This window comes from Platalea leucorodia, assembly GCF_965183815.1.
Source record: "Platalea leucorodia genome assembly, chromosome: 4".
NCBI lineage: Eukaryota > Metazoa > Chordata > Aves > Pelecaniformes > Threskiornithidae > Platalea > Platalea leucorodia.
This window is the reverse complement of record NC_138826.1, coordinates 41,823,374-41,839,936: the sequence shown is the minus strand read 5'-3', so window position 1 is coordinate 41,839,936 and position 16,563 is coordinate 41,823,374. Positions and strand designations below refer to the sequence as shown.

The following is a 16,563-nucleotide window of genomic DNA, read 5'->3' as shown; positions in this document are numbered from 1 at the left end:
ACTATATATATAATTATTACTTTTTTTTGATCTTCCCCTATTTTCATCATTAAATAGTCCTGTATATGGGAAAACTTAATAGCCAAGTAACATGAAATGTTGTACTTGCTTAGAAAATGTAATTGTTTAGTTTTCTTTGCAAAAAGTAAATATTGAATGTTCGGCACTTATGGGGCTTGGTATTGTACCGGCCGAGTAAGGGATGGGGCAACCACCTTTTTCAGCCCTCTGGGTGACAAAGACACAACTTATTTTCAGTTTCCACCAGGGAAAGATGGGCCATTTGCTCAGGGAAATAAAGCCAAAAAACGGCATTATTGGATCTGTGGGAATACGGCATACAAATTCTTACCCGCGGGGTGGTCAGGAGTTTGTTACATAGGAATCATAAGGCCCCTATTTTTCCTCTTGCCGGAAACTGGTGGACCCCAATTAGGCGTAAAAGTGTATGATAACCTCGGGGATAGAAGTATTGCCCGTAAGACGCGATCTACCAAGGTAAATTTAGGTGGGACACAAAAATGGGGGAATGACGAATGGCCCCCTGAGCCAATAGTTGAACATTATGGACCAGCAACCTGGAATCCGAACGAGCCCATTGCAGGGGCAAGAGAACCAATCTATAATCTAAACCGAATAATCAGACTACAAGCGGCCCTAGAAATTATCACCAACAAAAACGATGACACCATAGACCTATTAACTTGACAATCTCAACAAATGCGCATGGCAATCCTTCAACACCGCATGGTTTTAGATTATTTACTGGCTGAGGAGGGAGGGGTGTGTGGAAAATTAAATATCTCTAACTGCTGCCTAGAAATAGATGATGTGGGAGAAGTGGTTCTCCAACTGACCCAAGATATCAGGAAAATAGCCCATGTCCCTGTTCAAACTTGGAGTGGTTGGAATGGCGATTTGTGGTCCTGGTTACCAGGGGCACCGTGGGTCAAACAATTAATATTGTATTTGCTATGCGCAACTGCCACCTTACTGTTCCTACCCTGTATAATTCCATGTTTTATTCAATTAATTCGACACGTTGTGTCAAATATGCAATTTGTTCCTAACACCTCACCTGATGGTGTAACGAAAATCTACTGCTGTAGGTGTAGCTACTGTACTGTGGGACAAGGCTGGGAGCCAGACTTGATGGGGTGCCTTGGTCTTTAAACAGCAACAAAATACAAGAGCTCTTTCCAGCCCATCTTTATGCAGTGGGCAAGGTAATTCCCAAGCCTAGTCTCTTCTCTCATTGCTTCTGACATCTGCCTTGGAGGCAGCCATGCAAATGTTGGCTCCTGAAGATGGTCCTCAGAGCAGTCTTCCCTCACACCCTGGCCACATCCCCATGTCTCTGAGTGATTCATGGTGGCCCAAGTCTAGCCCATGTGTGCTAGGAATGAGGTTGTGTCATCCCAGCTCTGCAGCTTGCCTACCCTGTGACATCTTTCCTCCTTTTTCAGCTGAAAACAGTGTGCAGTGTCATCCATGGCCACCTTCTCAGAGTCTGTTGGGTGGCATGCAGGTGGCCGCCAGTGTTAATGAACGTGTCCCTAAATAAAAGGATGTCAAACACACTTCTGCCGTGGGGCTCACAGGATCTTGGAAGAGCAAGCCGTGACCTGCCAGCTTGACAAGGAGCCAAGCTGCTACGGTCGTGTACTGGAAGCACACGAAGTCCTCAGGGAAGCAGTGGAGGGCTGTGAAGGACTCTGAGGGCAGAAGGGTCATGAGAGGGCTGGTCACAGCATGTTCTCAGCTGTGCCATGGTCATGGACTGAGCTGCCCAGAGCTGCGGACAGCTTTCCAGTACCTGGAGGTGCCCAGCGAGTTCAGGTATGCCAGGATTTTTGGTGCTGGGGAAGCTGGCACCGCCACTCCAGACCAAGGTGGCTTCTGCTGTGGTTCCTGGAGTCTGTCTTACCCTTGCCCTCTTCCCTCCAAGGTGAATTTTCTCACTTCTGCTCTGCCCGCCAGAAAACCAAGGGCTCTCCACTGTGTCTGCACACAGGGAGTGGGGCAGCAGAAGAAACAACTCCTTCAGGAAGGACAGACACATCACCTGCTATTTGATAACAACTTCTGCTCTACAGGAAACAGCTCCAGGGTTCCCCAAGGCTTTTCCCGATGGCCAAGCTGCCAGGGGCACCTGGTCTCTGCAGGTGGGAACTACCAATTATGCCTCATCAGTATCTCACCCAAAGACTTAACAGTTGATCTGTTGTAGATCTCAAGACCACATGATCTGCTCTTTCTTGGGTGTCACTTTTTGTTCCAGGCCTTTAGACCTGATGGTCAGCATCTTAGTGGGACAGATGGCTTGTAATGGTCCCTCGCTGTGCCAGCGAGTTACTGAAAGGGGCGTCTCTGGCCTGCACAGGCTCCTGGAGTTACCTGAAGGTTGAGCTTTGGACCAAAGCACAGCCAGCATCACTGCCTCTAGCTGTGGGAATGCTGTGGTACGGGTGATGTGCTGGAGGGGAGCATGTCCCAGAGGTGTCAGCATTGCTGCTGGGAATCTGTGCTGAGACGAGCTCTTGGAAAGCTTCCTCATGAGTCGGCATGGGATCTGGGCCATGGGCAGAAGGCATGGGATTCAGGAGTGATGCCATCAGTGATGCCAAATGTGGGTCTCGCCAGGGACAGACACCTGAATGCAGCTACTGGGCAGATGTGGCTGCCCTGTAGATTTTGGGGAGCTGTAAGGAACAGTCACCACTCTTGATCCACCTGAAACACCACCAGATGCCTACCCCTCATCAGAGGGCTTGCAGAGCTCCACACAGACACACACAGCATTGGTCATGTTGAATATTTGATGGGAGCAATGCCTGTAACTTATGGAGCAAGGAAGAGACAAAACTTAATGTTTTCTCTGCACCAAGTACTTTACACTACTGTCCTGGTTTCAGCTGGGATAGAGTTAATTTTCATCTTAGTAGCCGGTATGGATCTGTGTTTTGGGTTTAGGATGAGAACAATGTCGATGATACACTGATGCTTTGGGTCTTGCAAAGTAGTGCTAAGCTGTTGCTGAATAGGTGCTAAGTGGCGCTCACACTGGTCAAGGACTTTTCAGCTTCCCCTGCTCTGCTGCATGCACAAGAAGCTGGGAGGGGGCACAGCCGGGGGGGAGGGCTGACCCAGACTGGCCCAAGGGCTATTCCATACCATATGACGTCATGCTCAGTATATAAGCTGGGGGAAGAAGAAGGAAGGGGGGGACATTGGGCGTGATGGCGTTTGTCTTCCCGAGTAACCGTTACACGTGATGGAGCCCTGCTTTCCTGGGGATGGCTGAACACCTGCCTGCTGATGGGAAGTAGTGAATGAATTCCTTGTTTTGTTTAGTTTGCGTGCATGGTTTTTGCTTTGCCTATTTAACTGTTCTAATTTATTTTACTTCAATTATTAAACTGTTCTTATCTCAACCCACGAGTTTCCTCCCTTTTACCCTTCCGATTCTCTCCCCATCCCACTGGGGGGGAGTGAGCGAGCGGCTGCGTGGTGCTTAGTTGCTGGCTGGGGTTAAACCACCACAACTACAAAAGCACAATTAGGGCCTTACAGTAGGCCTTGTAACCTCGGAAGGTCTCCAGAGAAGAGGCTGCCACGTGTGAGGATGATGTCTGGATAGGGAATGTCTGGTCTAGAGGACAGCTGGACATTTCCACTGAGCATGAGGAACTTGGGGAGCTCAGGCACACTAACGCTTGCTTAACTCCTGCTACAGGTGCCTTCAGACATGTACACCTATGTGCCCTCCTCTGTAACTTCAACAGCCTCTGTTGCACTTGAGCTGTCACAGGACCCTGCTTTGTGGAGCTGGGTGGCTCAACAGAGTGGTCCTGGCTGTCCCCACCTTTCAAAGCTCCTGATCAACTCCTCTGTGGGGGTTAGTCGCACCAAAGCCTCTGCTCAGGAGACTTCCTCATCTGTCCAGCAGTCCTCTGGTCCAACAGTGTGTGTGTCAATCAACAGCTGGGGCACCTCTTCCGCTATGCTTCTGCTCAGACAGGCATGTAGTTTAGGTTGGACAGACCCTTGAAGGTCTCTAGTCTCTAGCAAGTTTCAAAGCAGGGTGATTTTCCAACTAGATCAGGCTTCTTAGGGCTTTGTCCTATTCAGTTTTGAGCATCTCCAGGGATGGACATCTCTCCTGGTTTCGGCTGGGATAGAGTTAATTTTCTTCTTAGTAGCTGGTATAATGCTGTGTTTTGGATTTAGGATGAGAATAATGTTGATAACACACTGATATTTTAGGAGTTGCTAAGTAGTGTTTATACTAGTCAAGGACTTTTCAGGTTCCCATGCTCTGCCAGGTGCACAAGAAGCTGGGAGGGGGCACAGCCAGGACAGCTGACGCAGACTGGCCAAAGGGCTATTCCATACTGTATGACGTCATGCTCAGTATATAAACTGGGGGGAGTTGGCCGAGGGGCAGTGATTGCTGCTCAGGGCTGGGCTGGGCATCGGTTGGCAGGTGGTGAGAAATTGCATTGTGCATCACTTGTTTTGTATATTCTTTTATTATTATTAATATTTTCTCTTCCTCTGCTGTCCTATTAAACTGTCTTTATCTCAGCCCATGGGTTTTACTTTTTTTTTTTTTTCTGATTCTCTCCCCGATCCCACCCAGGGTGAGGAGGGTGACTGAGTGGCTGTGTGGTGCTTAGCTGCCGACTGGGGTTAAACCACGACAACATTCTGCCAACACTCTGAGCACATTTACAGTGCTTAATTACATCTGTTGAGAATTATTTTCCCCCTAAAATCTGGCTGTATTGCTGGACCTTTCACCAGCTGTTGATCTTGTTCTGCAGGGCACTGGACAAGAGATAATTTATTATGTTGGCCTGTCTTGGGACAACACTTCAGGAGTGTTGATACAGGAAATACCATTCCTGTAATGCTGTAGGGCCGGGTAGAAGTCATTAGAGTACAAAAGCGTCTTGCCTCAAATGGGAAGCTGTTGTGAAATCTTCCGCTTCTTGGCATCCAGTAATATCTTGCGTGTCTTCTGCTCTAGCAATTGCATGTCAGTGGCCTTTTCTGCCACTTCTTAACCTTTTACTTGTGTTTACATTCTTCTTGGGTACCTGTGGCTGAGCTTTTCGGTGCAAGGTACAACATCTTGCATAAAAGGAGCCTTGGATCTTTTTCTTGGTCAAGCTGATGAGTAAATGCCTACTTTGTTCTATGGCACTTCTCAGCATGGTTTTCACTCTCTTTTCCTGTAAGAATGCTCACTTTTGCCTCCTCAGGTCCACCCGTGATGTTGCCTGAAAGGTCACTTAAGGCAGGGCATTCCTAGCCTGGTATTTTGCCACCTCTATGTAGCTGTTTTCAAGGCAGGAGAGGCTACAAACATGGCCATCTGGACCAAGTAGGAGTGCAGTGAGCAGCAAGGTCATTGGCAGAGCTATTTGTAGGTGCTTGAGTCAGTGAAAGTGTTCCTGCAAGTCTTCTATATTTCTTATGCTTCCTTTGGGTTTCATTGCATTTTCTCCAATACCCCAGGTGACTCAAAAAACCCCCAAACTGGTTTTGCACTGTGTCCTCTCCACATTCTTCAAAACACTAAACCTCCTCTACTGAACATGCTATATCCACCAGAAACACTAGAGATACATGCTCTGGTTTGCACAAGCCGCTGTAAAAGAGTTTGGAAAAGGCTGTAGGACAAGTTTGCAGGTAATAAATGCTGCCTTTTGGATTGCTTGGACTGTGCTATCAGCACTGTGAGGCCTGAATTTGAGTACTGACATTTGTGCTCAAAGAAATGCCGTGTGAGTGGTTACAGCCTTGCACTGAGTTACCGAACAAGCCCGCTTCCTCCGGGACCTCAGCTGGGAATGGCGTCCAAAGGTCCTGTAATTAAACGAAGCTCTCACAAAGTGCCACATCCTGCTCTTTCATGTGAGCATTTAAATTTAGGCAAACAAACAAACAACAATTCTGCTGGTGAAAAACACAAGAAGCCTGAGTCCATCCAAGCTAGACGTATTTTGCACTGACAGAGGAAATATTCTGCTCACCAGTGATACCACTCCAAAAGTCACGAGCACTTTGTAACGCATTCTGTCTTCTGCTGGGCTGATTCCCCACCTGGAAGCTCATTCCTTGAGCTCCTTCAACCGAGGTGACACTGTCCTTCCAGGGCTGTGGATAAGCTTGGTCCATGGAAGACAGGGCAGGACATCTCTATGGCCTGCAGTCACCACCTCAGAGCAATCCAGTGCAAGAGCAAAACCTAGTTGTTTTGGTAGCACTGAATATGTCAGTCAGTAAGATGGACATCCTCCCATTGCATGGGAACTCCTTTTCTTAAGGAGGATTGTGGTGTTTGTGCTAGCACCCTAATTCAAGAAGAAGTAAGCATCTATGGAGTGGATGCTGCCGCTGTGTGCGTGAAACAGCTACATCCGCTTTAGGCAGGGCAGCTCCTCATCTGTCATGCACCTGGCTGCAGGAAGAGCAAGCTGCTCAGGCAAACCTACCTTAGACCAACGTATAGGCAGCCATTGGCAATAGACCTATCACCTCAAGTCTTGCTGCATGAGTCCAATTTGCTTTCCAAAGTGACGTTCTTGAATAACCTCCGAGTGCAAACTCTGCCATTAAGGCTCATGAGTCAGGACCCAAGGAAGAGAGATGGAGCTGATGTGAAAGGGGTCTTCTCCAGTCAAGCTGGTTTAGCCTTGGAAATGATGCATCCTGACTTGAGTATTGAACAATTGTGCTGTGAAATGAGTGGGTTCCAATTCAGTCCTGGTCTGGGCTTTCTTCTAACCCAGATGACCTGTTGCGTCACAGACTTTGGACTTGAAGCTGTCTGCAAAGAGCATGACTTGCTGGTTGTCCTGTGGAGACCTGATGCTGGGAAAACACATTTGTTACTTGTTCAGATCAAGGCACTGACTTGGAGTCCCTTGTCAGATTTGTGGTTCCTGGGACTTACATAACCTACAGGCAAGAGGAACCCTTCTTACTTAATATCTTTGCTGCCATGAAAGTCACATCCAAAAGCAGTTCAAAACCAAGGGCACATCAGCATGGCCAGGGCAGACACATCTTCAGAGGTGGCTGGCAGTAAATGCCCAGGGAGGATACAAGCAGGGCTGTGGCATGGGGAGAGGACTTTCAAAACAATGTTTATGGCCAATACTTCAGATTTTATTATTTATCTTATATGCAGGGACCATGGTCAAAGGCAATATGTTGGGGCATGTGAACTGCAAGCCTGCTGTCCCAGGGCTTCACTGGCCCTGGCTTGGCAGCAGGTGCCACTGCGCTTTGGTCTGTGCATCAATACCCACATCCCACCAGGAGAAGAGGGGGTCCCAGGTTCTCAGCAAGCTCTTGAGGGTCCATGGGGTGGTGCAAGGAAGGGAGGATCTGGGCTATAACCTTGTGCAGCTCCCATGCTGACTGTCCTGTTTTCCCCAGCTGGCAGAAAGTGTAGAGGTCCAATATCTCAACCATGAGAGAGATGGGAGAAGTACACCCAGGTGGGACCCCAGTCTCTTGTTCTCAGTGAGCACTGCACAGGAGCTCTGAAACACAGCACAGACCAGAAACCGTTAATGCATTAATTACTGGCTCAGTGATGATTGTCCCATATGCCAGGCTGGTTATGAGTGTTTTCCTCCATCTGGCTTTTTCCTTGATGCTGCTCTGCAGTCACATGGGTCCACCTCAGCTAGACAGAGCCACAGCTGCTGGCAACAGTCCCGCTGTGAGCGGGAGGCTGGGATGCAGACCCCCAGAGGTCCCTTCCCACCATCATTGCTCTCCTGGCAGGAGGAGAGGTGATGGAGCTGGAAGACGTGGTTGAAGGGGCCTGTGGACGCACAGCCATCGTGGAGGGATGATTGTCATGCCTGCCCACGTGAGATTTGCTTTGCACCCTTTGGATTTCCACTCTTGGGATCTCCACACTGATGAAAGTCAGACCGTCATGTGAACCTGGTATTTCTTCCTCCTTTCCTGGGTGAGTTCTGCCTCTTCCCTTTCAACCCAGGCATGGTTGTGCCACCTCCTCTAGGCAGCATGGTCATCCCTGTGCCTGCTGCTGACATGCAGAGCTGACACACATTGCCAATGGGTACCGACACCAGGAAAGCCAAGTGTGAGCAGCCAGTGACCTGTCTGGTAACCCCAGAGCATGTTGCCCTTCGTATTACAGACGAGGCAGCTGCAATCCCTCTGCAGAGGTATGCCAAAAATGCAACACCCAATTGCAGGATGCCACAAGGCCTGGGTGTTCCCAGTGATGGGGACGTTGCCCAATAGCTCATTATCTGCCTTCAAGATGTGGCGCTTTGCTGCTGAGCTCCCTGGGGTTCAGGATGACACATCTGAATCATTGGGCTGGAAAGGAAGAATGGGCGGTGTAATTGGAGAGGGACTGGGCCTTCAGATGTTGACAGATGAGTCCCAGCCTCTCTGTGTCTCTTTATAAGCCAAGAGGACAGATTCACTCAGTGCCACCAACCCTCCCGACTGCACAGATGGGCGTGGAGCAGCAGGTCAGGTTGATGTGCAATGCGTGCTCTCCTTCTAGCCTAGGCTGTTGCTGAAAGAAAGGATCCCAGCCGAGTCAAGATGCTTTATTATCCTTCCAGTTGTTCATTTTACGCGTGGAGAACTTGGGCGTTTTGGTCACCATCGCAGTTAAAGTGTGTTCTGAAGGGTCTGCTTTGCAGTTCTGCATCTGAGCTCCTCGTTTATTGCAAGCATGAGCTCTGGTGCTTACCAGTGATCTGAGAGAGTGCTGTGAGTCCTCCTGGCTGTGGTTAGACATTTTCCTGAGTCTCCATCCATTTTGGCTGTGTGGAGGGGATGGGGTGTCCCTGTATCCCTAACTTTGTCTTGGTTGGATTACCCATGGCTGATGTGTGGGGAATGGCACCTCTGAGAAGGAGAAGAGACCATCTCTGCTCTCCTCTGTCTTGCTTGCCTGTGCCCAAGGACTCACAGCAGAGCAGGAGTTTGCCACTAGAGATAGCAGTTCTGGTTTTGGATGGTGGGACGCATTGCAGTCTCTCTTCTGAGGAAGGAACTGTTGGGCTCTTCTCAAGTTTGTTGATGTGCTCTGGTACATACTTTGGCTTGGTGCCAGAGGCAAGTGGTGGGAGCACCTACAGCTGAGTTGAGTGGTCCAAAACACCCTGGGTCTGAGCCCAGGTGTGCCATGAGGCAGTGCTGAAGCTCTGAAGTGTGGCAGTGTGCGGCTGTGCCAGCTGGAGATGGACAGTCAGGGGTTGGAGGAGATGGGCCTGCTGTGGCTGGGCTCTGTGGAGGCAAGGCTTGCTGGGCAGTGCAGGGAGATGCCCTGCGAGGCAGTGAGCTGACATCTCCTCTGCTGAGTCCTCCCTTGCTGGGGCAGGAGCAGGGAATGCTCCATCACAGGCTGGCTCCCAACCGCACTGGATATGTGGGAATGGACACAACTCTGATGACTTGTGTGACCCCAAGGCTTGGGTGCAGGAGGTGGGGACTGTCATTTTGGCTGGTCTTTATGTGTTCCTACCGTGTTTTTACGTCAAACCCCAGGAGTCTTTTAGTGCTTGCTGAATGCCACAGGTATGTACAGTGACTAATCCGTCTTCCTTTGCCACAAAGGCTTTAATCTCTTGGGATACCAGAAGGAGTTGCTTCTGTAAGTGGCTGAATACTTGTTAGTGCTTTCACTGACATCTGTGGGCTCTGTGGCACAGCTTGTCACAGGTCATGGCTACCATGGTGTGCCACCATAGTATCTAGATGACACTGGCATGGGCAGCAGAGCCTTCAGCTCAGTGACTTCCAAGACATATGGGAAATCTTAGTGCCACTGCTCAGGAGCTGGGCGAGGGGACATTGGGCTCACAGCCCTGCACAAAACGTGCAGGGTTGTGAGCCAGGAATGAGCCACAGAAGCCACAGGCCTGTGGGCTGTTGCCGGTCATGGGGCAGTGGAAGGTCCTCTTGCACATGATGATGTGCAGGACTGGCTGCAAATGTAGGAGACATGGACCATGGGGACAGAGCTCAGCAAGGATAGAGACCTCTCTGCCCAGGGGATGGGGAAAGGCTGCTCAGGCTGGGTCCAGCCCAGCCACAGCTTTTTGAAGGGGACTTCTGCAGACATCTGGTCCAACTTCCTACTCAGAGCAGAACCATACCCCGTGCTAGCTCAGGCCAGCCCTGGCTTTGTCCAGCCAAGCCTTGAAAGCCAAGGTGTAGACCCAATGGAAAGAAGCTGTTTCCTAAGTGACATGCTCATCAAGAAAATGCAATTGGTATGAAAACTCAGGGTGGGTTTTGCAACAGGAAAACAGCACTGGGAAGCATATTGTTATATCTGGCATCTCCCAATTCCTGTGCAGGCTTGGCTTCTTTGTCCCTTGTAATCCACACTGCTTGCTGAAGTGGCTATTTCAGTAATTTGGGCTGTCTCTGATGTCCCCAGGCATGGCCTGCAATGTCTTGCCTGCATATGTGTGCAATTGAGCCTGGTGAGAAGACGGCCACTGTAATTCCTTCCTTCCTGCTGTCCTTCCTACCTTCCTTCCACATGCAGTTTGGAGGGGCTACAGACTAAAAGCACCTTAAAATGGTGATTTGCACCAATGGATCCAGCCTGCAGCTGTGCCGACTGGTGTTCAGCAACTGGACAGGACAAGTGCCAGTAGGGGAGACTGGGTTTAGCAATGCTGTTTGTCTACAGGATCACGGAGCAATCCAACCTCTCCTTCCTTCAACCATCACAGCAGTTTAATCCCAGGACATTCTCACCTGCAGAGGGAGACGTAGGCACCAAGATGTTGGTGGTGTACTTGAACACAAAGCAAGACTTGAGTTGACACTTTGTTTTAATGGGTGATAGTGAGTTTTTTCTGTTGCCCACATGGTGCTGTGCAGTGGGTAGGTGTTCCTGTTTTCCTCAGCAGCCCAGGAAGACCTTCCCATGCTCAAGGATGCTGGGAAAATGTGCCCAGACAGCTCCTCTGGGAGGCAGAGAGTCTTTTCTAGCTCCTGCAACAGGGTCACCAGGGAAATGGACTTCACTGGACCTGTCCTGAAGTCTGGATCCCCTTGGGCTGAGGTGCTGGGTATGGCAGGGCACACCAGGAGCACATGGCGAGATAATAGTGACATATTAAGACACCTCTACAAATACAAAGCTTAAGCTGGTGGCCCTCCACCCGCATGGTGTGGATGTGGCTCTCAGGCAGACAATGGGCTCTCAGAGGCTGGTCACATCCCCACAGAGCAGCAATCCCCACCTGGAGAGGGGACTCGCTTGTGCCAGGTGATGAGCAGCAGCACCAGAAGGCTTTAACACTCAAGGTGGGGACCATGAAAGCAGCTCTGCAGGGTCAAATCAGAGATCTGGGTAGCCTCTGGTAGTATCTGGAGGAGTCGTCCTGGGGAAGGGCAAAAGGGCAGTACAGCAGCCACAGACGTGGCTTTCCCTGAGCCCCTGCCAGCCCGAGCTGTGTCCGGCTCAGAGCCCCCCAGGCCAGATGTGGCCTCTTGCCATTTCATCCCCTGCACCCCCTGGGGAACCCCAGCCCTCACCACCCGTGTGCCACTGGGTGCTCTTGCTCAGCTGGCTTCAGCCAGAGCTGCGGGATGTTGCTAAGTGCCCAGAGCCGGGCAGAGGGTCCCGTATGGTGCCGCAGCTGGCACGGTTTGGGCTGGAAACACCCGCTCCATGTTGTAGCATCAGGCTTTGGCGGCACTGCCAGCAGTGCCAGAGCTGCATGGTGTTTGCTCATGCCTCCGGCACACCCACCATCCTGCTCATGCCAACACTATTATCCCTCAGGTGCTGTGGAGAGGCGAGATGTGGCTGCTGCTGGTGGCCCTGTGCCTGGCCCTGGGGCTGGGCAATGCCATCCCACGTGCTGGAGTGAGCCATGACAACCCTGAGCAGTTCATGAACATTGTAAGTGCTGGGAGGTCAAACACATCCCCGCAGGACCTGGGCTTCCACAGGTGGTGTGCCCGAAGTCCTCCCCGACGGACCAGCTGGGCTCTCCTCATCCCTTACCCTGACATCTGCACCTTGGGTCAGCCAGAGGGCTTAGGGCATCAAGTTTCCTATATTTGCATGGGTGTCACTCACTTCATGCCCTCAGCTTGAGGCTGGCCTCTCCCTGGTCTTCCTCTAATGCAGATGGACCTTCAAGTCTCATGTGCGCAGGTGGAGGTGACACTGGAGAGTGTGGGTGGCAGCAGTGGGTGTCATTGGGTCGGGCACAGGATAATGGATACCAATGGGTCACCCTCTCCCCTTGGACCGTTGTCCCTGCAGAGCCAGAAGATCCATTTCCATGGGTATCCCAGCGAGGCGTATGACGTGCTGACAGAGGACGGCTACTTCCTCAGCCTCAACCGGATTCCCCACGGCAAGGGGGATGCTGGGCACTCAGGTGGGCTCAGTTTCAGCGAGAGTGAAGCAGTCATGTCATCAGGGGCTGAGCAGGGGCTCAGAGATGAGGCAGTGTGCAATGGGAAGCCAGTGCGAATGCCTGTGCCTTCAGACATGGTTTCAGCAGCTGGAAGAGGGACGAGAAGTTTTTGCCCAGCTGCCTTGAGCTGTCCCTGGGAATGCAGGAGCCCCACATCATGTTTTGCTGTACCTGGGATGGGGCAGCACAACTCAGCAAGCCCCAGCAGCTCCTTCCCTGGAGCAAACCCTTTGCCCTGGTCCAAGGTTCCATGATAGCTCAGGACCAGGGGTGGAAAAAGTCCTTCAAACAAAAAAAGCACCAGCAGAGCCAGGGAAATAATGGGAGAATGGAATATTTAATGTGCAGCCTGCAGAAAATAATACTGAGATGCACAAGGCCATTTTATTTCCATATGGGAAGGGGTTTTCTTGTGTGAAGTACCCGATTTCTCCTCTTTCAGGATCCAGGTCACCTGTGTTGATAGTGCACGGGTTCAGTTTAGATGGTGGTGACTGGGTGGACAACCTCCCCAACAGCAGCCTGGGCTTCATCCTTGCGGACGCAGGGTATGACGTCTGGATTGGAAACAGCCGGGGCAACAGCTGGTCCCGCCGGCACCTGAACCTTTCTGTTGACAAAGAGGAGTTTTGGGATTTCAGGTGAGGAGGCCAACAAGGGCCGGGATGCTGGGCTGTCAGTGCCAACCACCTGATGTCCATGGGAGGTTGGGAGATGAACATCTCCTCTAGCTTCTCCCCTTGCTCCCCAGCTTCCATGAGATGGCCATGTACGACCTCCCTGCTATGGTGGGCTTCATCCTAAGGCAAACTGGGCAGGAGAAACTGTTCTACATCGGCCATGCTCAGGGCAACTCTCTGGGTGAGTGAGGAGAAGGAGAGGGTGGTGGGCGGGAGTGGGGCACCAGGATGCCATGGGAGAGGGACATCAATATCTGTCCCAAACTGGAGACTGCTGGGGGCAGGGCTGCATTGGCTGTGCAGCCACTTTCCCCACCTGACTTCTTGGTCCTTCTGCATGGGAGAGGTTTTCTGCGTCTTGCCTATCCATCCTGGGCTGTGCTGACATCCAGGAGTGCTGCAGCTTCATTTTGTTTAGACCCTGTGTCTCAAACAGGAGGTCTGGGATGAGTGCTGTTCCTGTTGGGGTTATCATTGTGATCTCTTGCTGCTTTTCAGGTTTCATAGCATTTTCGAGCATGCCACACCTGGCAGAGAAAATCAAACTCTTCTTTGCCCTGGCTCCTCTGTACACCTTTCATCATGTCAAAGGCCCTGTGTTAAAGATAGCATTTTTACCAGACGCGGTGCTGAAGGTATGTGAGGTCTTTGTGTGTTATTGCTACTAAAACCCAGGAGCTTTTGGCAACTCGCATTCCCCGCGTTGCTGCCATGCACTGAACCCATGTCTGTGACAGGCATTGGAGGTGCGTGTGGGAAGATGAGCAATCCCAAGGTCCCAAACAGCACGGATTTCCCTCTTCACCCAGTTGAACAGAACCAGTTTTCACTGTTTAAAATATCTGTACCTCTCTATCATTACTGTTTATGCTTTTGCTTATTGACCTCCCCACACCCCAGTCCCATAGCCCAGGAGGTGCTCAGAGCAGCCCCACACCGCCTCCCTTCCACCCTTTGCTCCAGTGGCTGGAGAAGGGCTGGAAGGGGAGGTGGCACTCTCCCTGGATGCGCTCCACCTGAGGAGCACCTGTCAACAGAGGTGGCAGATGAATGGTATGAGTCTGGCCATCCTGGGGTGAGCTATTGGAAGCTGGTACCTTAGAGACGATGCACCAGGATGATGGGGACAACAGCACAGTGTGGAAAGGACAGTGATGGTTTCATGTTGCTCTGATAGTCGGGTGCAACCGTGGGTCAACCTCCTTAAAAGGCTGGCTAGCCCAAATGTGTCAACAACCATATTGAGGAGTTGCCTGTCAGCACTGGCTGGGGACAAGCGGTTCCTGTGGAGAGGGGACGTGTACTGCAAGACCCACTGTGACCTGTTCCCTTGCGCTCTTGCAGGCAATATTTGGAACAAAACAGCTGACTCTGGTGGGGAGGAAGGAGAGAGCCACCCTTGCCAAGACATGCAGCAACCTGCTAACAGCTGAAGTCTGTGAAAATGAGATCTTCCTTATTGGCGGGTACAACAAGAAGAACTTGAACGTGGTGGGTGCATCAGGCTCTCCAGGTCGCAGCCATCTCCAGTTTTCCTAGACACCTGGAGATAGCTAAAGAGATACAAAAATGAGTATAAAAAAACAAAATAAGGTATGAAAAGCACTGTTCACGGCAGAGGTTATTTGGAGATTTCTTGGGGTATTAAATCTAATAGAGGCTTCGATAGGAAAGAATCACTTGTGGTCTTGTCTGCAAAGGAAAGGTAACTCCTGCCTCATTTTCTGCTGACCTGCAACAAGTTTACAGAAAAAAATAATAAAAATTCACTGGACCAGTTGTATTTTCATTTTAAAGCAGTGGTTATCTGGTTTACCTTTAAAAGCTACTCCTAGCTCTGAACAGAATAAAGCTGCTGAAGCATATAACGTTTATATTGCAGTTACAAGACCAAATTATTTTTTTTTGCCTAGACAGATTTTCATCATTCCCAACTCAATTAGAAAATACTTTATTTTTCCTGCAGAGCCGACTGGATGTATACCTAGCTCATTTTCCAGACTATACATCAGTAAAAACTCTTCTCCACTGGGGACAGGTAGAGACTCTGATTTTATAACAACTGTAACCAATGCTTTTTCTTTTAATCTGTGAATACGGGATTTTACAATGCTGCTTCATTGACCTTGGAGACAGGTAAGAAGGTAGAGTCAGACAAAGCCACTAAAAGTGTTTTTTAAGTTGCTGCACCAGGGTGTCTCAAAAGCCACAGCTGTTAGCTACTGCTTCTGGCTGGCCGAGGCAGAGCCACCCAGATGCCTGTCTCTGGTAAGGACCCCATGTAGGTGTTTTTGGGACTCCCTCTGCTCTGGCCCATGGGATGGGTGTCAGCAAACGCCAGACCAGACACCAGGGCTGTGCTGGGCAGAGAGTGCTCACCTGGACCCTGCTGCTGCCTTTTGCTTGCAGTGGGTCTGATCCTAGGCATTACTGGCACAGGGTTAACCCTTTGTCTCTATCTTCCAGACTGCCAAAACTGCAGAGTTCAAGCAGTTTGACTACGGGGAGAAGAACCAGGAAAAGTACAACCAGGTAAATGGGCACTTGTGGAAGGAGGAGCAGAGGATGAGGCTGGCTGGGACCAAGATGGCGGTAGCCTCCTCCAGTGGCCAGTGTGGCCTGAGTCCCCTGGGATGCCAGGGGGAGCAGTCCCCATCCATTAGTGCTATTAGTGTCAGAGCCCGCAAATACCCGGAGCGTTTCCCCTCTCCCAGGCCACCCCGCCCTTGTACAGGATAGAAGACATGACGGTGCCGACCGCCCTGTGGAGCGGTGGGGAGGACTGGGTGAATCCCCCTCTGGAGACCCAGCGCCTGCTCCCCCGCATCACCAACCTTGTTCGTCACGAGCACTTCCCCGACTGGAACCACTTCGACCACCACTGGGGTCAGGATGCCCCTCAGCGCATGTACAGGCAGATGGTCGCTCTGATGGAGCAAAATCCATGAACGGTCCACATGCTGCCCAGGGTTGGAGGAGCCACCCATTTGCATGTGCCTAGGGGCACAGGTTTTGTGTGAGGGTTGCCACTCTGCTCTTCCCTTCTTAAAAATGTCTCCTATTAATCACCCTGCTCCACACTGATTTAATGCCTTAAATGTAATTAATGGTGTAATTTCTGCCTGCCCTCTGTGACTAGAGATTGCAATAAACTCTTGCATCACAGCCAAACTCCAACCTTTTGCTTGGTGGGCCTCACCGGGATTGTGTTTGCACCCCATTGCTGGGGTGAGGTGTGCAGGAGACCCTGTTTGGTTTTTTTTTTTTTTTTTTAGCTTTTGCTGGGTCAGAGCATGGCAAGCACAAAATTTTACTCCAGAAATTGACCGTGTGATTTGGGTTGTAGGTTTAGGTGAAGGAGGGGTGGAAAGTGACCTTGTCTGTGAGCCCTGGAAAGGCTGGAGGGAGTCAGCACT

The 16,563-nt window shown here is 50.7% G+C and overlaps 1 protein-coding gene and 1 pseudogene across 2 annotated transcripts in view; one reads left to right on the top strand and one right to left on the bottom strand.

The window, feature by feature from the left end:
* LOC309588984 overlaps positions 1–8,674 on the bottom strand; it is a 42,581-nt pseudogene extending 33,907 nt beyond the window's left edge. The window contains exons 1-3 of the transcript in view: positions 8,644–8,674; positions 7,787–7,846; positions 1,600–1,715 (exon numbers count right to left, since the gene is read on the bottom strand). The product of the transcript in view is annotated as an uncharacterized misc_RNA (transcript). The remainder of the gene's footprint in view (positions 1–1,599; positions 1,716–7,786; positions 7,847–8,643) is intronic.
* Positions 8,675–11,839: 3,165 nt separating this feature from the next.
* Positions 11,840–16,095, top strand: LOC309588983 (lipase member M-like; the record flags this gene model as incomplete). Its single annotated transcript, XM_082308814.1, has 9 exons — positions 11,840–11,941; positions 12,311–12,428; positions 12,910–13,108; positions 13,219–13,328; positions 13,646–13,782; positions 14,492–14,638; positions 15,114–15,185; positions 15,614–15,679; positions 15,862–16,095. The coding sequence occupies 9 exons, from the start codon at positions 11,840–11,842 to the stop codon at positions 16,093–16,095; spliced, it is 1,185 nt and encodes a 394-aa protein (XP_082164940.1).
* Between the last annotated feature and the right edge of the window lie 468 nt (positions 16,096–16,563).